The sequence below is a fragment of the Ciconia boyciana genome, chromosome 11 (genome assembly GCF_034638445.1).
Source record: "Ciconia boyciana chromosome 11, ASM3463844v1, whole genome shotgun sequence".
NCBI classification, from domain to species: Eukaryota; Metazoa; Chordata; class Aves; order Ciconiiformes; family Ciconiidae; genus Ciconia; species Ciconia boyciana.
Window position 1 is genome coordinate 17,179,814 of NC_132944.1, and position 23,028 is coordinate 17,202,841.

Genomic DNA, 23,028 nt, shown 5'->3' on the forward strand with positions numbered 1-23,028 from the left:
ACCTCACTGGCTGCCGCAGTCCCTGCTCTGCCTGGGCAGTGCCACCGTACCTGCCCACCTGCCACCATGAACATCCAGCAGCACATGGAGGACCCCAGCGCTGGCTGACCCCGCGGTTCAGCAGCTAGAGCGAGATCTGAAGGAGGCTGCTCCTCTTACACTCCTCTTCCTTTGCCCCGCAGGTTGTCATCATGGAGGTGCAGGGTCTGAAGTCGCTGGCCCCCAACCGCATTGTGTACTGCACCATGGAAGTCGAAGGTGGGGAGAAACTGCAGACTGACCAGGCTGAAGCCTCAAAGCCAACGTAAGTCTTGCTTTGCCTTTTGCTCTCTCCACCATGCTCTCCTCTGCCCCATCTCTGCGCTGCTGAGCCTCTGCGGGTAGCTCTGGCTCCTGCATGGTGTGGCCAGAGGGGACTCTGAGAAGCAGAGGAGAAACATGACCTTCCACGTATGCAGAGCATCGTCCTGCGACTAAGAATGGCACATAAGCCCTGGCTGAGAAAAAAAAGTGATAATAACAGGCTTATGTCTCTTGTAGCCATAGAGACATAAATTTGTGCCTATACGTAAGTACTTTGCTAAATAGGGATGGAGTTAAGCATGTGCTTAGATAAATAATTGCCTGAGTGTCCATCTGAACTGGTGCCATCAGGTGTAGCTCGTCCTCACTGTCAGGGTTTCAGCAGTCCTACCAGAAAGGGAAACAGCTGGCAGGGACATGCTCCAGCAGCCACAGCCAGAGGTGTGAGAGAGGAGCTGGGGAAAGCTTCAAGTCACTCAGTTAAAGCTTTATCTGAGGCCATTCTGCCCTGGTCCAGTTCAAGGGCAGAGTCTTGTTCTGTCCTCTTTGACCTGGTCCCCAAATCCCCAGCCTTGGCCCCATACTTGGCTTTTTTGTCTTCCCCAGATGTTGTTATAAGCCTGCTATTAGTGATTGATCTTTGTTAATTTGGAAGGAGAAAATGATGAATGGCTTATTTCCTTTCCGATTAGTGGGAGTATTTAACTTGAAACACTGTCCATATGGATTTGAGGCAGTTTTCCTCTGGTTCACTGTGGAGATTTCACACTTAAATGAAATTCTCGGTGCGCTTCCTCATGGCGGAGAATTGCCGAGGTGACACAAAGCCTCCTCCAGTGGTGGGGAGCAGTGCAGGAGGGGATGCTGTTGGGATAGTCCCTCTCTGTTCCCATATCCCATTCCCTCCAAGTGACCGGTTCCCAGCAGCGTTTCACCAGGAGCTTCCCAAGCTTGTGGAAGGAAAGCCAAAAACACTCGGCGCGTTACATGCGAGTGCACAAGCGCTGCGGGCAAACAGTTCAAGGCCAGCTGATGCAGGCAGGAGGAGAGCAGAACCGTAGGCAGGCTGCCTTCCCTGCGTGCTTGTCCTCCCGCGGAGGCACAGAAACTGCTGATGCCTTGCACCCTGCGCTGTACTGGAAGAGCAGGAATCTGCAGTAAGCGATTTAAAAACAATATTCCCAATCAGGGAAAGTGCTGCAGCCTGGCTTACTTTTGAAAATGCTTTGAAATCTGCTTCAGAGAAGGAAGTAGCAGAGCTGTGCTTGGAAGGAAATTTCCATAAGAACCTGCAGTTGTCACTATTTTAGGTAATTTTGTTGCTTCAGTGGAGAAAGTTGGGCTCTATTTAGGGGAAATTACTACTACCCATACTGAAAAGCACACTTCTGCTGGGTTACATGTGCTTCTTTAGCTTGGTCTGTTCATCCCACTTTTGCTCAAAGGGTCTGTACTTTCTTATGCAAGCCTTCTTGCTGTCAGCCATAGGACTGTTTGTACAAGTGTTGTTTTGAAAATAAGGGCTTCAGGAATGAGCTCTTTAATTGAGTGGGTCTTTTTAACATAATGAAATGTACAGTGTCTGGGCATGAAGCCATCAGCCCTCAGGAAAATGCAGACAACACTGAATGCTGCAGCATGATATGAGTTATGCAAGTCCATCACACTCATCCTCTCTCTGCACTGGCTTCCTCTAGAGGTGTGAGTCAGGCTTGAAGGCTCCTGGTTTGCTCTGTCACTTGGGCTGATACCTATGGAAAAGCCTTAGGAGAGGAGTAGGTTTGACAGTTGCATTCCATGAGGGTTCTGGGACTTTTTACTTCCAAAACCAAAGACCACCCAAGCCAAGGCTCCAGAATTACCTTCCACAGAAACCAGAGACCATCACGGAAAGCTTGGCCTTTTTTCCTCTCTGCATTAGAAGTGCTTCTTTCACCTTGCTTCCCCTCCCAAACACATCAGCCCAGGCAGGGAAAACCAAAGCCTTGTGAAAGCAATTTACTGCACTTACATTCTCCTCTTCAGAAGAGAAGGAGAGAATGAACCAGATGTGACATGTTTGTCATGTTGCTTAATACAAGACCTGAAGGCCCTCAGGTACTCTGGTGATGAGGGCAGTGATAGAAACAGCTCAGAGAAGTCTTTGGTGCATTTTTGAGCTGTGCTGCCTTGCAGACAAACGATCCGTGGTCAGCCAAAACAGCCTTCTGGAGTGTCTCTTTAGATGCCGACGTCACTCTCACTGAGGTCATTCACACCATGTTTGCTTGTGCACTTTTTATCGGAAGCGAAACACTCATTGATAAAGGAACTAGATCAGCAAAAGCGTGCTGGGCTGCTCTCCAGGGGAGCTTGCACCCCAGGCGTCCCAGCTTCTGTGTGCTTTGGCAGGGCATGCTGCCTGGCCTGGGGATGAGGAGCACGCTGCGGGGATTTTGAGCCTCAGCACTATGGAAGTGTGAATACTGAAGCAGGTTAGCCCTGTACATCCCGAAACTTTTCTATCTCAGAGGCTCAAAAAATAGAAATGCAGGTTAAGTGCCTGTACTGAGTGCCAGTTCTGGAAACAGGCAGTATTTTCACAGATTAAACTGTAACTCTTCAAACTGCCTGAAATTCAATTTTGCCATCGTCTGGAGGCTCTACAGGCTACAAAAGACTAAATTTCTCATACACATCAGGGAAAAAAAATTACATTTGAACAGTAAGATTCACTGGAAGACTTCCCTTTTTTACGACAGCCCTGTGTCCTAGGGAGGTGGAAAGGAGAGTGTCACGGGGCCACACGACCTTGTAGAACATCTTTTTCCCTAAGAATGACTCATGGAGTTGTTCACTGTATTCTCACGTGTCCTTGAAATGCCAGCCCTCAGCTAAAACACACAGGCCACAGCACGCTGGTGGCAGTGGCTGCCCTTCAGGTCGATGCCGTGCCAGGGGTGCTAACCTGGGCTCTGCACCCCTAATAGAAAAAGGCAATTTCCCAGCCAGGGAAGGATTTTCAAAAGCACCGGTCTAGGTCTGTGACACATTCACCTTTTGTCTTCCCTGGTGCAAAACCAGCAGTTTTTGCGAATAAGATGTTTGAAAGCATCTTAGTGACTTTGGAGCTTGAATCCTGTTTGTAGATCTTGAAAGAGGCAGGGGAGCAGCAAGGTTAGCAGCCACGTCTACCAAGCAATCAGATGAGTTGTGTGCGAGGAGCGTGGCTCTCGGGATGGCAGTAAATACTGGTCTTCTATTTCTTCTCAGGCTCTATGTTGGATTCCTGACATTTTAAGCCCAATCCCTTCATGTGAGGATTATCTGCCTCAGCGCGGGTACAGAGGATGGCACAGTACTAGAGAAAGCCAGATCTGAAATAGCAAGGGTTATTTCAGATCAGGCTTGCAGTGTATTATTAGTAGTGCTTTTAATAAGTTGTGTAAGGAAAAGCCTTTGTATTATGCCCTAACCCACAGATGCCTCTACAAAATATCCCAAATCCGAGTGCGAGCGGGATTTTACTGCTTTTCATGCTGGAATTGTATTCTTGCAGATCTCTGAGGGTTTTATACCACTCCTCTTCCCCACACGTTGTCCTGCTGCCTGCCCTCTGCAAAGCACAGAGAGGGAGGTGGCTCTGCACGTCTCCAGCGCTGCCCTTCCAGGAGCTGCGTTAGTAATGCTGCTGTTGGCACGGCCTGAGAACAAGGCTGCCGAGGGGTCTGGGAATAGCACAAAAGGTCCAGCCACAACACCCCTGTCCTATGGTCTCTGAAGAGGCTGCTGGATATATTTAAACAGTGACCTGTGCTGGTAGCAGTGCTCATGGGCTGTACCAGTGATTCATCGTCTTATCATACCGCCTTTTTCTGACGTGAGCAGAACAAAAGAAAACAAAGAGACCCAAACAACAGCAAGATCCTACGTGCCTCGTAAATAAATGCTGTATATTCACCTGGACGTCTTTCAGCATGCAGATAAGTCTCTTTCTCCCCTGGCTCACAGTAGTGAGAATCAGGTGCATTGAACTCAGCTGAACCATTTGGGTTAAAAGCCGTAAATAACCAGTTGAATCTGGCCAACCTGTCTGGGCATTTTGGCATGCCCAGGAAGGGATGGAGGTGTGGGCTGCTCCTCTGACTCTGGAAGTGCCTTCATTTGGAGGTTAAATATCCCCCCTTGCAGAGCAGCCTCTCCAGGACTAGTGCAAGGGTTGTGCAGTAGCTCAGAGTAGGAGAAGTGAGGATGGAGGTTGCTATTTTTGAAGGAGAAAAGATCACTCTTTATTGCCTGGGTTTTTTTTTTTCCCTGCAGTTTTCTTAAACATGTGCTGTAGGGCAGTGCTGGAGAGAGGACACTCAATGGGTCTCATCTGACTCCATGTCACTTCTTACGTTGTTTGTCGTGGCCAAGAGCTTGGGCCTCATGCCCTCTCCAGAAATTCACTCTTGACAAAGTAATGTCTTTGGTAAACTTTTAAACCTCTCCATCTCCATTCCCTTAGCCACCGCACTAGGAAACAGGGGTGCCCTCTTATCTTTGTGCTCACTCTGGATGCTGCTCCTTGATTTGCTTTCAAGGTGCTCTGACAGCTCAGCTGCTTATCTCCGCTGCGACAGGCTGCCCTTGTTTGGATCCCTACACCAAACCCTCCAAGCTTATCGCTCAGCTAGGGTCTTCGTTTCAAATTGGTGTGCTGCATCCAGCAGAGCCCTCTGCCTGACCATGAAGAGGGACAGGAATGCCACAGCATCCTCCCTCAGCACCGCTCGGTGACCATCTTCTGGGAGATGGACACTGAGCAGCAAAGGGAGAAGCCCTGCGGGAAGGGTGGCTGTCGAGCAGGGATGCCCTCTCTCTCTTTGCAGAAGGGGAAAATCTGGTCTTTTCATTCAGGAATCCCCTGCCTCAGGCCCTGGAGTTTGAAGTGATGCTCAGTGGCTTTGCACAGAGTAGGAGCGTGATAAGAGCATTTTGTTGCAGCCAGTGTTTTGCTGTCATGGTTAGTTGGGAGATGCTGTGAACACTTCCCCGTGGTAAAATGAGAAAGCTCCTTTCGAGATGTATAAATTACAAATAAATATTCCATATGCTGTAGAACAAATTTAACTCCACTAAACTAAAGGGGTTTATACTGATGTGAGTGAGAGCAGAGTTTAGCCCATAATTCATGTTGTGTATCCCTCAGTACAGCTGTTGGTGCCGTGCCTGGTAGGTCTCTTCCAGACACATGTGGATCTGCAGTCCAGGAAGCTGGCCACCACTCTTCGTATTGCTGTCCTGGCTGCTGTGACAGCCCTGCGGGCTCTGCAGAGCAGCAGGAGAATCAGCCACCTTAGACTTCCCGGCATCAGCTGGGGGCTCTGAGCCTGTGCTACACTCAGAGCTGTTGCTGTGTTGCAGAGGTATCACACCATGGCAAAGCTCAGGCAGAAGACCTGCGTGGCTACACGGTTTTAAGCAGTCATTCATATTTAGGTTTGCATTCCTAGTTAAGCCCCGCGTAAGCAAAATTCATGATGCTGGGTAAAAAACAAAGCAAAAGGAAATTTTAGGAGACAGCTGCTTTTTTTGCCTTTTTTTTTTTCTCCTCCCTCTTCTAGTTGGCTTCAGCATTAAATATAAGCTGTCTTAATTATCCAGACTGATTGGCTTGTCTTTCCAGTTGCATGATTTTGTTTCAGAGCTGTTCAGATGTTTACAGCTCTTTTTCCTTAGGAAACCTCCGGGAGCCTTATGAATGTGTCAGAGTAGGTGACTGAGCCCTGGGTACAGCTAACATCAGACACTGTCACTTCTGAGATACAGCCCTCTCCCTGGGGTGAGGGTCTGAGCAGAGGGGCAGTCTGCCTCAAGGCATCTGTTGGGGAAACGTCTTCCAGGAGAGATCTTCAGCTTTGCTCTCTGTGAGCGCGGTGCGGATGCTCTGAGCCCACGGTGCTGCCGGGCTAAGAGGTGACGACAGGGACGGCAACTTCAGAGGAGTTGCTTTTAGCCCTTCTGTCGAGGGCTGAAGGGTACAAAGTGGTGTCTAAATCCCCTACACGAGATCTCTTCACTTACAGCTATTTAGCATGTCTAGGAGCCAGTTTTCCGATGAGACTGTGCATGGCTTTGCACCTGAAGGGTTCTGCTGTTAGTTCAGTTTGACCTGCTCTTCAAATCCCCTTTTGTGCGTGTGATAGTATTTCCATAATGCTCCTGAGATTTATGCTATGACATTCCCATTTTTGAAAGTGGAGGCTGTGGACAAGTCATTAAGCACAGCAAAAAGTGCACTAAAAAGGCATTACCCAGGTGCAAGCATGTGATCTGTTACGGGAAGTCTTCACGCAAGTGGTTTAGTGGCCTTTTTAATTAGAAATTCAGAACCTCTTCTTATGCTTCCTCATAGCTGCTCTGCAGGAGTGGTTCTATAAAAAAATCTGCTTTAGATTAAGCAGCTGAGTTTTTCCCCAGAATGAAGGGAAGGCCGCACAGGGATTCCCTTACCCTGAGTATCACTCAGACGGCCGCCCTGCCGTGGTGCAGCCTCCTGGACAGCAGTGCAATAGTCTGCTGGGACTGCAGATGGTGATGCCAGGTATGGTCCTACTCCCAAAGGTCTCGTGCAGTCCCTCCTCTCTCCTGTTCTATAAATGTTACACTAGAAACTGTGTTGAAGAATAATGAAGTCTTGTTTCTGTAGACTTACCTCTTGTAGTTGGGTTCTCTGGTATCAAGTAAGTGCAAGCTCTGGCTGTTTTCCCTGACCTTTAGAGCATACATTGCATCTTTCACAGATGAATGTCTCTCTTTTCTTGCCAGCTGTCTAATTTCTTGAGTGTTCCTATGCACTTGGGAATTATGCATTCCTGTGATACCACATACATTCAAATTTAAGTATTCCAGAAGGTGTGATGATGCCCAAGGCAATTTTCATTGACACCCGTCTGCTTCATCACTCCTATGCATGCAACCTTAAGATGGGATAGTAAAGACCAAAAGGACATCAAAATGAGATTGAGGTTCAGTGTTCTGAAATAGTGCTAAATTAAAAGGAGAACTGCAAAACAGAAATCCTGGGATACATTCAGTCTTCTTGTTTAATGCTCATGGTTGGTGTTTTAAAAAAAATTAAGCCATTCCTTAGTGCAACTTCTGCACGTTACTTGCTGAGGGAAAGGCGGGGGATGAGCCATGTGAAAAGTGCCCAGTTGTTGGTTTATTTATTAAGTGGTGTGTATGAGTAGTGCACATTGTTATTTAATGAGGAGTACTGCTATTGCTGGTTGCAGAGCAGCGTAGGGAGATAGAGAGCACGCTTTAAAGAATTGGTACTGTGCCTACTCCTGCCTGGACAGAGTTCTGGAAGAGGGAATGGTTTAATGGGAAGGCCAACGCTGACAGTGATTTCTCAACATTTTAGTTGTCCTTTCTGTGAAATGAAGGTAGAGAGACCTGATGCCTTTGTGAATGTGCTAGGTCTCCCAATGAACAGCAGCACTATGTGTGAAAGCACTTCAAGAGAGCTATGTACTGTTGTCACTACATGGCAAAGAGGACAAGGCATGCTCATGGAGAGGGGAGCTTGCGAACATGGCTGGAGTGCAGAGAGACACAGCAGTGTTTTCTTGAACCCCTTCCAGAGCAACTCCAAGGTGTTTCAGATTGAAAAAGTTCATGAAAGGCAGGACACAGCACACAGGAGTGTTTTGCCTGGCTCACCTGTCTTTCACGCCTTTGTCAAAAGGCCTTGTAGGCAAATAAAGCTGAGAGCATCTTCAGCAACTCCCACTCCATGGCTTAGAGGAGGTGAGAAGGGGGATCCCAGCAGCTGCACGCAGCCACGGCAGCTGCGGGATCCATCAGGCTGTGGGAAGAGGGCTCAGCAGCCCCTGACGGTTGCTGAAGGAAGGACGAAGTCCTGCAAGCCAGGGGTTGCTGAGCCCTGCGATCACTGTCAGGCCAGAGACGCAAAATGCAGGTCTAGGGGCGGATCTCCCATGGAAACAAAGGACATGGTGTTAGTGTATTTGCTCTAGCTCTTCTTAGTGGCTGTGTGTCCCTGGGCCAGTGGCTGGCTCAGTCCTTACTTTGGGTTTCCTATCCATGAAACTAGGGCAATGCTTCTATTTCACCGCAGAGAAAATGCTTATGACCGAGATGGCTGGGTGGGCATCCCCAGGAGATGCCAGGATGACTTTGCTTCTAGCCATCAGAAGTTAGGCAAGACAAACCCTATCCCAAGCGTCTGCTGCATCTGGGCTTCCTGTCCTGGGTCCTGGCTTAGAAGAATGTAGGACAGCAAAAATGTGAGTGGTGGCACAACAGGAGATGGTCTCACACCTCTTGTTCCTCTGATTTTGGAAGGGTACCTTGTGCCATTTTCTGCTCTGTTTACACTTAGGAAATATTTCACTGCTCTCCTCTACTGAATTTTATAAAGGAGGGTCTAGACTATGTTGGCACAAAACCAGTAACCTGTATTTTCAGGCAGAGGATTTCTGTCTCCTTTTCCATGGTCTGTGCTTGTGAGACACCGAGTTTCTGTAAAGCTGACAGTGCGTGGCCTTAGGAGGTCTAAATCATAACCAGGCCTTAACTAGCTGCAGTCCTTTGCAGTTGTGTTTTCTTCCAGGGTGATGAGATTTGATAGAAGTGATTAACCACGTCTGAATTAAATAATTGAAATGAGCAGCTCTGTATCTGGTTCAGTGGAGCATCTCTGGCCAAAGGAAACTTTGATTAGCATGTGCGTGGCATTGCAGTCACCGTGTACAGCAAGTGGTAACAACCACAAGTAGTAAATGCACACAGACCCATTTCATGAATGAAACTCTAACTCATGCTGCATCCAAAGCCGATAAACTGATAAAGCACATACAGTAGGCAGCCCTTGTAAAAGCAATTATTCTTTCAGTTTAGACCTCCCAGTAAAAGGTTGCTGGGCTTACATTTCCATTTCCTCCTGCTGAGCTTTTCTCCTCTAATTGTAATATCATAGTGTTAAGCGAGAGCACAGGGCATTTGAAAAGCAGTTGTCATTTAAATCACGCTTAGTAATCACGCTACTTATTTTCTCTGTTAATACCCCGAAGATTGTGGTGAATAGCATTGCCATAAATTCTCATCCAAACCAGCCGCGGGATTTCTGCAGTAAAGCGCAGGCTGGAGGAGTGTGTGGTCCTGGGCCCAGGAGGTGAGGCTGGGTTGGGTGCAGGCGTGGCAGAGGGACATCTCTGGGGCAGGAATGCCATCTCGTGGCCGTAAATAGCTATTATGTGATTAAATCTATCTCCCATCCCTTCTTACAACTTGCCCATAACACTTCCCCTGTGTATCAGCCATGCTTAGGAAACACTTCATGCTGCAATCAAGCTCTGCGTTTTCTGTATAGCAAAGATAATCCTTTTTTGGGTTCCTAAAGCTGTGCTGTCGGCCTCGGCAGCTCCTCTTGGCTGCGGTGCCCTGGCAGCCGAGCGACACGGTGCTGGCACAGGAACGGGGTCTGCGGGGACTGCTTGTGAGCCACAAGCAGATCAAGAGCAGACCTTCACAGGCTTTGCTTTGCTGCAGGCTCCGTCAGCTTTACCCTATTCCTTTTGCACCTTGCACGCTCAGACGCAGATGTGATGCTCTCCTAGACATATTTCTGTCTCAGCCGGCAGTTGTAGTGTTGCCGTAGCCAGTTTGAGGATGTGGGAGTTGCAGCTCCTGGAGGGAGAGATGGTGCCTTTTATCAGCTGTCTGGTACTGCTGGCTGCATGATGTTAAGCAAGATGGTGTCTGCGTGCATGACACTTACATCGTGTCTCAGAGCCATGGGAACAAAAAATGGACAGTCCATGAAATGCTGGAGGTTGGAAGACATCCTTAGCTGCTGCTAGGAGGAGTCCAGTCCTTAGGGACGTGCTGTCTCTGCTCACCTTTTGGATAACACCGTAGTGCTTTACTAATGGTGCTTTTTTTTAGCAGAGGGAGTGTTATATGCTTGGCAGGAGTTAGGACGTCACGGGAAATGATGGATTCACTCAGAGAGCCCTTGGGTTATCCCATCAGAGCAGATGTCGGTGCTCCGTGCAGAGACATGGCCTCACTCGGCGTTACGTAGCTCCAGGGGAAGGCAGGTACAGCCACCGCTGCTGGCCACTGTGTGCAGGGATGCTGCTTGTCAGTCACCTGCAGAGTAGCCGCATCGGTGGAAGCAGGTTTTACCGTCGTTATAATGTCTGTGCAGGAAAGTCTAGGAGGAATCAAATCTGTTTGTGCTGTCACTCCCACTTCAACTCAGCTTCTTCCGAGGGGATGGGACTGAAAGGCTGTTCTGTCAGCAGGAAGGGAGGAGAGGAAACAAATGTGAACAAAAATAGGCCGCGTTGTCAATCTGTGTCTGATGACTTTGGTTATCCTGTTCTGAAGGTGAGTAAACACATTGAACTCTTACTGTGGGAGGAATCCCAGAGGAGGCTCAGCAGCTCTTGGGAATCAAGCCATGTTATGGATGCAAACCATTCTCAATCCGTTTCTGCAGGCAGGGTGGAAAGGTACCTTTCTTAGCACCTGAGTTGTATTTCCTAGCCTAGGACATTTTTGCACCAGCAGAAACATAGAAGGTTCTCTGCATCTATATATATCCTTCGAGATTTTCATTTTAGATCTTTTTTGCACACCTGCAGCAGTCACCTCCAGCACCCCTCTTTAGCAGCAGAAAGACAGCGGTGCTTTTAGGGCAGGCTTTATTTCATCTGCTTGCTGCCTCTAAATTGGGATGAGGCAAACTCTGCTGACTATTAATTAGATCTCTCCTTATTCCAATAGCAGGAGCCCAAGGCAGGAGACATGGGCACATGTACGTGGTAGTACAGTCCCCTAAATTTGGGGTTTTCCAGTTGTGATCTGTCTCATGTCTTGGCATCCTCTCCTGCTAGCTAAAGATCAGATCCTTTCTGTAGAGCCCTAGTTCCATTTGAGGCCCTCTGTGACATGTAAAATCCAAACTCAGTCCCACAAAAACCACAAAACAGATTAAATGACTTGCTATTTTGCTGGTGGATGGCTGCTGCTGGTGGAGGAACCAACACCTCCCGTACTGCATCCATAGTGTGATGCACTTGCTGAACGCTGCAGAGCAGGCAGCACATGCTTTCTTCTTTGTTTGGTGTCTTTACACCCTATTTTGTTTCTGACTACTTAATTTTTTATCTTTCAATAATGGTATGTCTTGAGAAGGTGTATCGCCCACTGGGTTATGTTTCTTAGAAGAATTCAGCTGACCTCAATTGAGGTTTGTAGTCCCACTGCAGTAAGTTGCAAACCAGTTCGTAACTGCCCCCAACCCAGCATCCCCAAACTGGCTGTGATTTATGGGCATTCCCCCACTGAAACAGAATTGTGCATGGAGCTGCACCCTGCGGGTCTCCAGCTGTGTGACCCAGCCTGTGGGTTTTCTTGGAAAGCCTAAAAAAAAGCCTGAATTCTTCTGTTGCCTTTTGGTTTTTTCAAATCCCAAAGACACAAACCAAAAACCTATTATCCGTTGCCATTACCCACGAGAGTTGCAAAAAATACATATTTTCCTGAAGGCTTTGGGATGCCCTACTTCTTTTTATTACTGCTTTGTGACCCAGCTGGTGCAGGTGTGGGCACCTGCCTCCATCATGTGTTGTGGACACGTCCGTGTTGCCGCATCCCCTGCCAGTTTGGTGCCTCACCAACACCGCTCCCGAAGAGGAGCGAGCTGTCTGCTCTCCCAGTGCCTGCTTGTGAAGGGCTTGGCACATGGGCAGCATTGGCTCACCTGCGTTGTTCCTAGAAGTTCACAAATACCCATTTCTGAAAACGAAACGAGCGTTTTCATCCCGGCGGAATTAATGCTGTCCCTGCATCAGGTCTTGCTGTTGAGCTGAGTAAGTCTGTGTGCGCTCCGTTATAATGAACTGCAGCGTCAGAGTATGGGCAAGGGAAGTTCAGAAAGATCACCAATAACCACAATCTTGGTCGTCGACCTCTATTTCATGTTTTTGAATGGCTGGTATATGTAAAGCATTAGAGAATATAACAAAAAGCTTTCCTGCATGCTTCTTCAAATACAGTTAACTGTTAAATGCATTTAAAAACCATTTATTTTTCTCCTTGCTGGTATCTCAAGAAATATATGAAAACGAAACACGACTTAACATCACATTAGAGAAACGGGTGTAGCAAACTCCATCAGCTGCGTGAAGTTAGGTTAGCTGGGTGTCTGGTGTGCTGCTTCTCTAACTTCGTTTTTCCCAGTCCTTGAGCTTTGGGCATACATGATTTATGGCCCACGATTTAGGGCTGCTCCCCGGAAAGGTCTCATCTGGGAGGGGAGGAGTGGCTGAAGAAAGAAAACCATCATTTGTTAGGCAGGATTTCTGGAAGAACTAAGTCAAGACTGTACATAGCATTTCCGTCTCCCAGCGGTGAAGTGGGATCGGAGCTCTCCATCCCCAGAGCGGGATCCAGCTCCAGCAGGCACCACAGCCAGGCACCACAGTAAGCCAAGAAACCAAGGCTGATTAAAAGCATCACACCCAGACAAGGTGAAGCGGTGACCTAGCAAAAGGTGACTTTGCTGGCACGTGTTTCCCCAAAGAACAGGCGGTGTCTATCAGGCTGCTGTCTGTGCTGCCCTCTTGATGGGCTTCCCTCCATCAGACGGCTTGCTTTGGAGACTGAACTACGAATACACCAGGAGGGACATAGGCACGCTGGTGTGGGTGCCAGGAGAGAAGAGGTAAGGGATGTGGATGAAGAGAAGTGCACGAAGCACAACCCTTTCCTGCCTGCAGCAGCAGCACACAAGGGAGGCAGCTGGTCATTGCATTCTCACCAGATCCCACTCTGGCAGCAGAGGACAGCAAGTGAGGTTAAGCTGGCCTTGCAAATTTTGTCCCAGACATGGTCACATGTATTAAAGGCCTTTCAGATGGACTGCCCTGCCTCCGTATGCAACCAGCTGCAGGAAGGCCCTGGGTGCTGGTTTAGGTGGCTGTGTCCCTGCGGGGACGGAGGCAGCTGCACACCGTGTTCTGCATTCCCAAGGACGTGCTCCTGGCCTGGGAGGGGACAGGCATTGCTGCTGATTCGCTTATGTTTGAAAAACAATACCGAGCAGTAGTTCAATAAACGAGTGCAAATCTGGCCAACATGCAGGAATATTATTCTGCAAGACTTTTTTACTTAAGTGGTGAACTTGTGGGAACAAGGCAGAAGGGCAGCATCTCCTGCAGAGAGTGTGTACATTGAGCGTAATGCACACCTGGAGTGAACCCACCAAGGGAAGAGCATAGCTCTCCTTTAATACACATTTTTACTTTTATTTTCTGCCTTTTTTATGTTTATTCCATGCAAGCTGGCAAGCAAACCTGTTTAAATATATCTGGAGAGGGAGAAGAGGTGTCCTCTGGCAGTTTTGAAGCCCATGAAAGCTGGTCATAGATCATGCTTAAATGTCAACCCCGTCGAGAGCACATCACTCTCCAGCAGCTCCCATGTTAGCCTACTGACAGGCCGAGCTGGTTAGCAGGGCTGATTCATGGCCCAGCAATGTAATTCAGTTGCGCTTGTTCATTATTTATAGAAATCACAGGCATCGATGTTCTGGTCGGATGAAGTTACAAGAGCAATGATGGAGGAAGGTTTTCTGTTTCAAATTAGGCAGGGGATAAGCAGACTTGCTGGGGACCACAGTACATGAATGAAAGAATTTAATGCATTCTCCTAGGTACTAACATGTATGTTCACTTTTGGGAAGGTCATGGGTACTAAAGTTTCACTTAGAGGAACTTACACACAAGAGGTGAATAGAAATGACTAAGTCAACGTCTCTCAAGGACAGCTGAGAAAATTGTAGATTAGGCCACATAAGTGGGATATCGTGGAGAAAAACAGCTGGCAATGTGAGGAGACGAGGTGGTCTTACTTGTTTTGTCCATAAGTGGGAAGGGCTGAGTAGCATCAACCTGAAGGTTTGCCAGAAGATCGCCAACGTGTTGCTTGAAACAGCTGACAGCAGCTTGGTCTGAGCAGCCTGGCGGTTGCATCGGTAATGGCATCACTTGCCCTCCGTGTGCCAGTTGGGACAGTGCCTGTGAGAGCTCCCAAATGCTCCTTAAATCAGACAGGTGGGCCCATCCTTCAAGTGTTCCACGTTAGACAAGCCCATGGAGGTCGTGGGGGACAAGGGTGACCTTCCTCCTTGTTGTCTACTCACGCCATCTGGATATGTGTCATTTTATGTCTCATTCAGAAAAAAATCTCAGCGCTTTAGGCTGTTTGGTTAGTAACTGTGATGGCACCTCTAGGTGAATCCGTAGACACAAAGCCTACAGTGATGATCTACTTATTTTGCTTGTAAAAGGTAAAGAAGCGCCAGCATTTGTCAAGTTAGCACCTGGGGCATATCTCATCCTCTGGCTCTTTGCAGCCAGAAGAGTTTAGCTACTCATCCTAAGTCTGATGCCTAACTAGAAACCCTGGAGATGCAAGTAGATCCTGCAGATATCACTGGAACAGCACAGATGCGATAAATAGGGCGATAATTCTAGCAAAGTCCTTATGCTTCGCAGCATTTCTTGGCCAGCTCCAGGCTTTGGGATACACTGGGCAATAAGAAATGCTGGGCTGATGGTTTCAGGAGGGATTCAGACAGTTACTATGCTCCCAACTGAGAAAGTACTGTCAGGATTTTTCTGCTTGTATCCTTCTTTTCTCTGTGTGTATATATCCTTTTGGCCAGGATGACATTATTTGCCCTTGTTTGCAGATGTATTATTGCTCTGAAGTGTAAGCATGAGCTCTGTGATATGGGGACAAGGTAGCGTGGCTACTTACTTCATGAGAAGATTTGTCCAGAACAGATCCCAAGGCACCTTCCCAACAAATAAACTCCTGCAGTGACAACCTGCTTAATTATTAAATATGGAAATGAAACCATTACATTGTTAGTCCCTCAGAAGATCCTAATACCTAACTACTGTCCAGAGCTAATTTTCTGAACAATAATTTAATACACAGCACAGATAAACTGCGTACTTAGATTGAATACAAATGATGTTTCAGTGACATGAATTATGGCCTTATGCTGAGCATCACTATGGCAACTAATGACATCACCACAGGCTTCAACCTGCACAAAACCCAACTTCTGAGGGTCTCTATTTGTTGGCGCGGATCTTTTCAGGGCTTTTGGGGGTATGAATATGTAAGCACCACAGTGTTGTCAAGGGTTTGCTATGTATGTTTACTGTCATTTGAAACATTTATTCTCTTTGTGGTTAATGTTGTTCTCATGAAGGAAACCTAATGAAAATTACTGTTTGTATTTGGTTAGTAACATTTGTTGATAACATATGGTCTGGGAATGCTTCAGCAAATAAGAGCTTTTTAATAGTAAACAGAGATATGAGTTCTATAAAGCAGATGCTGTCAAAATACGCAGTGTAAGGTTGGATATTTTCTTACTTTTGCGTCTTACCCAAAGCAAGATTATCTTCCTACTTTCCCTGCTGGTGACTGCAGTTTTTTTAACAGAGAAAACATGACCTGTGACCTGAAGCTGCAATTAGAAAATAAGGTTGTTTCTTGGTTCTTATGCTTAAAACATTTATTAGGTAGCTGATGGCTTACACATGAAAAAGATACAATATTGAGGATCTGACTGGACCTGTAGTGCTGTAGGTAATTTATGCCAAACCTCTGGCACTGGTGGCAGTTTGATGCATCGTCATAAAAGATGAAACATGTGGAACAGTGACACCGGGAGAGAAAACTTCAGGGCAAAGCTGACGAAGAAACTTAATCAGTTCGTTAATCAGCTCTGCGCTGAACACGCTCATCTGCTAGGCTCAGCTGGACAAGATTTGCTCAGAGGAGAGCAAAGCGTTGAGCCATACTCCTTGGGCACAGGAAGGAGTAAATTATTTTTCCCGATAACTCTCCAAATGCAAAACCTGCTGTTTGGTATTTATGTTTGAAGAACATCTAGTCGCTGGATTACATGTCATTGGAACCTTTTCCCAGTCATTTCAAGGGAACTGCCTTTCTTCAGCAGAGGACCTAGTTTGAGGACAATGTAAAATGAGAAAGTGTCATTAATAGTGTGAGGGTGAATAGAAGTGATTAGTGAGATATGGTATAACCTCTCATCTGACTTGCAGTCTTTTAGGTTGCGGTGTGTGTTCCATCACATCACTCGGAGGTGTTGCTCATGGCACGCTCTTGTACAAAAAGCACCCTGTCTTTGATTATTCTTCAAGCTTGCTTGTACACTTTGCATGAGGTTTGGTGTGTGATGAATTTTCAGGGTCTCTGGGAACAACACAGAAGTCTAGCTCACAGTGAATTATAAAAAAGACCAAGAAAGAGAACAAAAAAAGAAAAGAGAGCGTATTTTATCTGCTCGTTTCACGTTGGGCCTCTGCCTGATCGGGTGTTCGGGAGCATCCTCCTTGCCGTGGTGCACTCTTCCCCAGTCCCCGCTCTGCCTTTCATCTTTGGCTGAGCTGTTCTCTGCTAACAAGGGCAAGTGCAGTTTTAGGAATGCTTTGCTTACCTCTGTCTGGAAGTTTCTGTCTGGCTTTACTTTAATAAGTTTCTAACTTTCTAAACTGTAGAAACAAACCTTGAAACACAGCTGTGAAGTCTCAAACATAAAAGCATCATGACTTTTTACCCCTTAGTGTAGGAGGTATTTTCTTCTCTGCTACTTTCAAAATTGTTTAAAGCTTACAAATAGGCATTAGTTCAAGTTCCGCTTAATTTTTGTTCCGTGACACCCTTCAGTCTGTGCTTGTTTGCCAGAGGGGAGCGTTTTCCTGTATCTCAAAAACCTTAGCCCAGGTGAGAAATTTGACGTGGTGCTGTGAGTGGCCCCACTTGTGGAGGCTCTTCATGAGCCTATTTGAAAAGCCGTGGCCCTTAGGATGTTGAACAGACTTGGTGTTTCTTTTCCCTACAATCTCCCTAAATCAAAGCTGACTGCTGTGTAACGTCCGGGTATCTTTAAGAGAACCCCATGAGGATGCTCACCAGTGCAGCTCAGGTGAGCCCAGGCAGCAGCAGCAGCACACTGCTCGCTGGGGCGGGAACAGGGCCCAGGAGGAAAGTCCCTGAAACAGGGTGCAACGGGCTGTGGCCAAACTGGGGCTCTGTCCTCAAAGCTTCCCCGGGTGTCCAGGGCCAGAGAGGAAAGCTCTAGTGTGACGTGCTCAGGCCCATCACCAGACTTCCCTCCGGCCGGCTGCAGGGCTGCTGCGGTTCCCAGACTCGTGCGGGGAAGGTCAGCTGCGGGGTGGGCTCCCCTTGTGAGACTTAAAATGGCAAGTTTGGCTATATGTGTCAGCAGACTGTGGCTGGGACCCTGTGCCTGCGGAGTCCCACATGGAATGAGTTCGTGTTCTCTGCGCACTTGGGCAGCTTGTGGTTGCAGGAGCTTGGAGATGTCCTCTAGAAACACGCATGTCTAGAGGGGGGTTTCACATGCTGTGGGTCATTCAGCCTCCATAGCACTGCCTTCCAAGCCACAGGACCAGCCAGGGGATGACTCGTGGAGTACAAATAATAGATGGTGGTCTCGGTTCATTGTGTAGTTGGAGAGGTGGCCACTTCCTGGCCACTGCTGTCTCATCCCCAAGGAGCCGGAGTCCTCCTCCTAGTCTGAGCAAACTAGGATTACTCCAGGCATAATGGCTTGAACTTAAACCTAGGCTGGGCTGGAGGCCTGGGCTGGGACTCGGAAGAGGACCCAGTTTAAATTGGGGGTTCTTCAGAGAAAGCAAACCTCACTATCAGCCTGGAAAGGAGAGGTTAATTAGCCAAGAGAAGAGCAGAGGCTTGAGTGATTACAGATGTCCTAGGTGCAGATGTCCTCGATCCTCAACTTCTGTTGTGACTACACAGGCTGTCACTGCAGGAGACATATTGTTCTTTCTAAATAAAAAAGTTCTCTTAAATTTGGTTTCATGCTGCTCCCAGGTACTCTCTTTTTTTTCCCCAAAGAACCATCATGGGTTTTCCAAACATCTGTCCCACATTTCCCTAAGAAGATAATTAATGCCCTTGTCACTCAGAGAGCCCAGCCACTTTGGCTTGTACCAGGCAGGACATTTTCGTTTAACCATTGCACGCCCAAGGTGTAGCACTGCTGACCTGCCGTTGGAGCTGAACATCTCTGTCCCTGTTTTCGCAGCTGGGGCACCCAAGGAGACTTCACGACAACACACGCGCTTCCTGCAGTGAAGGTGAAGCTGTTCACGGAGAGCACGGGAGTGCTGGCTCTGGAGGACAAAGAGCTTGGGAGGGTAAGGAGATTTTGAGTTTAATAACGTTTCCTTCTGGCCCTGCTTTTCTAGAGAAATCTCTCCTGTACGGAAATATCTTTGGAGCACAACATGCTCTGCTTTTTTGCCAAGCTTCAGGAGAGGGGGAAAAAAGCAAGCTCTCCACTGCTGGAAAGGAGTGCATCTCGCATGCTGTCTTTGTTGTGAGTTTTTAATGGCAGCATTTCAGCTGGCTGTGCCTGCACTCTGCAAAGGCAGAGGATCTTGTGCACGATATTGGCAGTCTGGAAAGCCTTAGAAGTTGCTTACGGAAATGGACATTCCTGAGGCAGAAAAGGGGATTATGCTGAAGCAGAAAGAGGGGATTTAAGTTTGGCAAGAGAGTGTTAAGCTGCTCTCATATCTGCTGAGCAGCCGGTGCACGGTTTGAGCATTTGAAAGCACTGACTGTGGTACTCGCTGCAAAGAGCTGGAAATCCTGGCTCCCCCGGGGACTGTGGCTGAACTGGTGGTTTCAGTGGGGCCGGACTGGGGAGTGAAATGTGGGGGTTCATTTCCCCCATCAATGTTTTTAATAGCAAAGATCTCAGATTCCCAGAGTACTGGCCACAGAGCCAAGCTTCCCACCCCATCTCTGCCTCTCACCTGTGGTCCCTAAACCAGCGCCCTGGGACTGGTGGCCCTCCATCACTGCAGCCCACAGCTCCAGCATATCTGTGGACGGCACTTTTCTGTGGCTTTGGGACACTTCAGTTAGTCTCCATGGATTTTTTGCAGCTGTATAATTTGCGTTGGCCCCAGGCATAACTGGCAGCAAACTCCCTGCCATCCCTTCCTCAGCTCTTCAAGGGTGTGAGATCTGCATGGTGAAGACCCCATGAAAAACAGTTCACGGGAAGAGAGGCTGCACCTTACGCATGGGCTTGGCATCTCCCATGTCATGGTTCAGCATGGCCTGAGCGATCTCCAGGAGCCACCTGGGCTCTGTCTGCCCAGCTCTGCAGCACACCTTTCTCTCCGCCTTGTCTACATGGCCATGGCCAAGAAAGCCACTGATCCTGTAGCAAGCCCAAGTACAGTATTTAGAATTATGGACTAACCTGTTGGGATGTTTCTTGCTAACTCCATGGCTGCTTGTGTCTTGACACAGGACAGTCTGTGTCCATAAAACAAAGTTTTTCCTAATTAACATGGTTTTGTATTCATCCTATTCATACAAGTGCCAAACATTTTTCCAGGTCCTAGTGAGCTGTTGATCTAATTTATATCTTTGTGATGGAGAGTGCTGCATGGGATTTTGTCTCGTATAACTTACGTTCACTTTAGCTATTTGGGTTTTCATGTTCATGTAACATCCTTTGTTCTTGCACTTCAGAGAGAGAAAAACAAAGCTACCCCTTCTTTTCTCCTCTCAATCTTCTCTTCAAAGTCACAGCCCCTTCAGACTTTCCTCATCCACACCTTGGTCCTTCTTTTCTCCTGGTCCTGCTCCTTTTTTCACAAAGCGGGTGACCCCACCAGGCTGCAGTACTCTGGCTGAAGACCTACAGCTTCTTTGCTGCACAGCATCATAATATTTTCAGGATTATTTTCAAAACCTCGTTCTTGAAACAGCCCGGAATTCCTGCCTTTATCTGCTGCAGCATGCTGAGCAGAGCTTTTCACCCAGCCGGCTGCGATGCCATTCAGGGCTTTTTCCCCTGAGTGGTTACACTCGGTGTAGACCCGCTTGCTTTGTAAGTCTTGTTTCCACTGGCAGCCATGAGCGGTGCTGACTTTGCTGGTCTCGGGAAGCAATTAGCTGTGCATGTTGTTCTGAAAAAAGACGTCAGGCCCCAAAGCAACCCCTCTTGCCCTGAAATGCTGATGAGCCAGCCCCACCAATGTGCTTTAATTCCCAGTCCAGCGGGAAGCCATCCCTCAGCTCTGAGCTTCTGCGGTCCAAAGGATGTGGGCCAGCAGCAGCTAGCACGGGGAGCCAGGCGGTGATTTCCCCTGGCCCATGGCCACCAGCGCTTTCAGTCGGCCGAACTTCAAAGGGATGCTCGGTGTGCCCGGAGCGGCCGAGAGATGACGCGTGTCTGCTCAGGCTGCATCAGGATTTCTTTTTTAATGAAATAATGAAACCAGGAGTGTGTTAAGCCCCTGGTTTAGCTGTTGGAGTGGGCACAAACCTATCTGCACGGAGAGAGGAGGGAAGCAGGTTTTATACACAAAAACACCCATGCTCAGCCGCCCTTTGAGAAGCAGCTTTGTGCTCTGCCAGGCATCTACAATGCTCACTTTCTATTGCGAGCGTTAAATTGGCAACCGGCCGGCACTCCTCATTTCACCACTTTTATCGAAGGGAGAGCTGGAAAATGCTCCCAAGCCCTAAACTGCTGGATGGGCAGCTGAAGGCATGGGAATACATCCTGGCCCTATTGAAGGCAGTGGCAAGGCTCCCGCGGATTTCAGTCATGCCAAGACTTCATCTGCTGAGAGCAAGGAGGGGAAGAGCCATGAATTACAACAACACTGAGCAAAGTTTATGCGCCTTTTGATGAAAAAGAGTTAGAAATCAAAGTAGAGAGCATCCCAAACACCCCGAGTGGCTGCCGCCTCGCTGAGAGATGCGTTTAGTGCAAGTCTATGTGCTTGCACAACCTGCCTTGCAGTGGGTCCTTGAGGCTGCTCAGGGTTTGGGTCCACCCGTGTTTCTAACAACACCCATGTGGAGGACTCACTCTTCATCTTCAGGATTTGCTTAAATGTGTTTTTTTCCAAGAGTGATGCAGGAGAGACTGGTGTCGCTCAGTTATCTGTGTGACTAATAACAGCTTCAGATTCCTGCCAGCAAAAGCATTAGTCTAACTCAATAAAAGAAGTGATAACTAATGTTGATGAATAAGGGTGAAGTCGAGAATCTACTGATGTTAACCTCAGTCTTTGGAGGAGGCAATAAAATCATTTTAGGAATCATTCATCAGAGGGTAATAGCGTCAAGGATATTTTGGTGGAAAACAGCCCCTAGGTTGTTGACTCAGCAGTAAAGTTGAAGAGCAGAGGAACACAAGAATATAGTCTGGGCTGGAGTTTGGCAGGAGCACGGACTAAGCATGAGCAAGGAATGAGTGATGGCAGCACAGCAAATAATGAGGGTGAATGCTGCCATTTGTAAAACAATTTGCTTGTGTAAAGGTTAATGGATTTAAAGGAGATTCATCTCACTACAGGACAGTGGAGACTTGAATGAATTTGTGCCAGGCAAAGTCACCTCTGAGAATGAAAGCATCAGAAGAGGAATGCACGTAGGGGAGAGAGGGTTAAGCCACCTCAGAGGACCCATATGGAAATACCAGGAGAAGATGGTGGATGTGGTGTAGTTCTGGGAGAATACTCTGTGGCTTGCTGCCTGACGGAGCTGCTCTGCTTTGTAGGGGTGATGGGTGAGTGGGAAAAGCACAGCTATGATCAGGAAAGATTACTCACCTCTTGGAGCCTTTCAGTGTCTTTGATGAGCCAAGCACTTCCATCGGTGTTCGTCTGCACAGCTCCACTGCAGTCATTGGCCTTGCACTGATTTACCCCAGCTGGAGACCATACCATCATTTCCTCACTGCGTGAAATGGAAGCAAAGAGTCCTGCAGCCACTGATGTCATGACATGGGGTGCAGATTTTATCTGCTGCCGTAGTGCAGTCAGACACGCCAGCCTATCTAAAACGTTGCCTACTGTGTCCAGTCTTAACAGTAAGCAAAAAATCAAGCCAGCTTCCCCACAACCTGATAGTAGCAATAAATGAACCATTTTAGGTAGAGCTTTCTGAGCCCTCGAAACAGCTCACCTCACATGGGAAGTGTCAGGAAGGCTCGAGGCTGACCAAGTTGTGTGAGTCTGAAAATGGGGGATTGCAGTGGGCAACCTCGGCAAAAAAATTATTGCTGGTTTGCTAATCACATTAGTCCACGATCACTTCTAGACTGATTTACCTGGATAGTTGCAAGTTCGTTTACCATGGGCTTTCCTTAAATGATGGGAACTGATAGTGCAGTTCTGTTCTGCACAGCCCCATGAACAATGGCACAGTAGATGGAGGAGCCAAAGAATATATGAATAATCTCAAAATAATAAGTTGTACTTTAAAAAAGCAATAAAAATGTGATGTGAATAGAAATTTCCAGACTGACTTTTAGGGGAAAAGTAGCTCATCTGATGTGCTTTTTTTCCCCATTAAAACCCATTTTGTGAATAATTTTTCCCTTTAACATTGTTGATTTTGACACTTGCAGGTTGTTCTCCACCCTACTCCCAATAGCCCAAAGCAATCAGAGTGGCACAAAATGACTGTTTCCAAAAACTGCCCGGATCAAGACCTGAAGATCAAGCTTGCTGTGCGAATGGATAAGCCTCAAAACATGAAGCACTCTGGGTAAATGCTTGTTTCGATCTGAACTCAATTTGTTTTGCATGT

The 23,028-nt window shown here is 47.6% G+C and overlaps 1 protein-coding gene across 16 annotated transcripts in view; it reads left to right on the top strand.

Annotated features, from left to right (window-relative positions):
* The window catches only part of CADPS (calcium dependent secretion activator), a 226,025-nt gene that overhangs the window by 91,787 nt on the left and 111,210 nt on the right, over positions 1 to 23,028 (top strand). For all 16 annotated transcript variants that reach the window (XM_072875813.1, XM_072875810.1, XM_072875811.1 and 13 more), the window contains exons 6-8: positions 183 to 304; positions 18,485 to 18,596; positions 22,847 to 22,986. In XM_072875813.1, the coding sequence (XP_072731914.1) occupies positions 183 to 304; positions 18,485 to 18,596; positions 22,847 to 22,986 (374 nt within the window). The remainder of the gene's footprint in view (positions 1 to 182; positions 305 to 18,484; positions 18,597 to 22,846; positions 22,987 to 23,028) is intronic.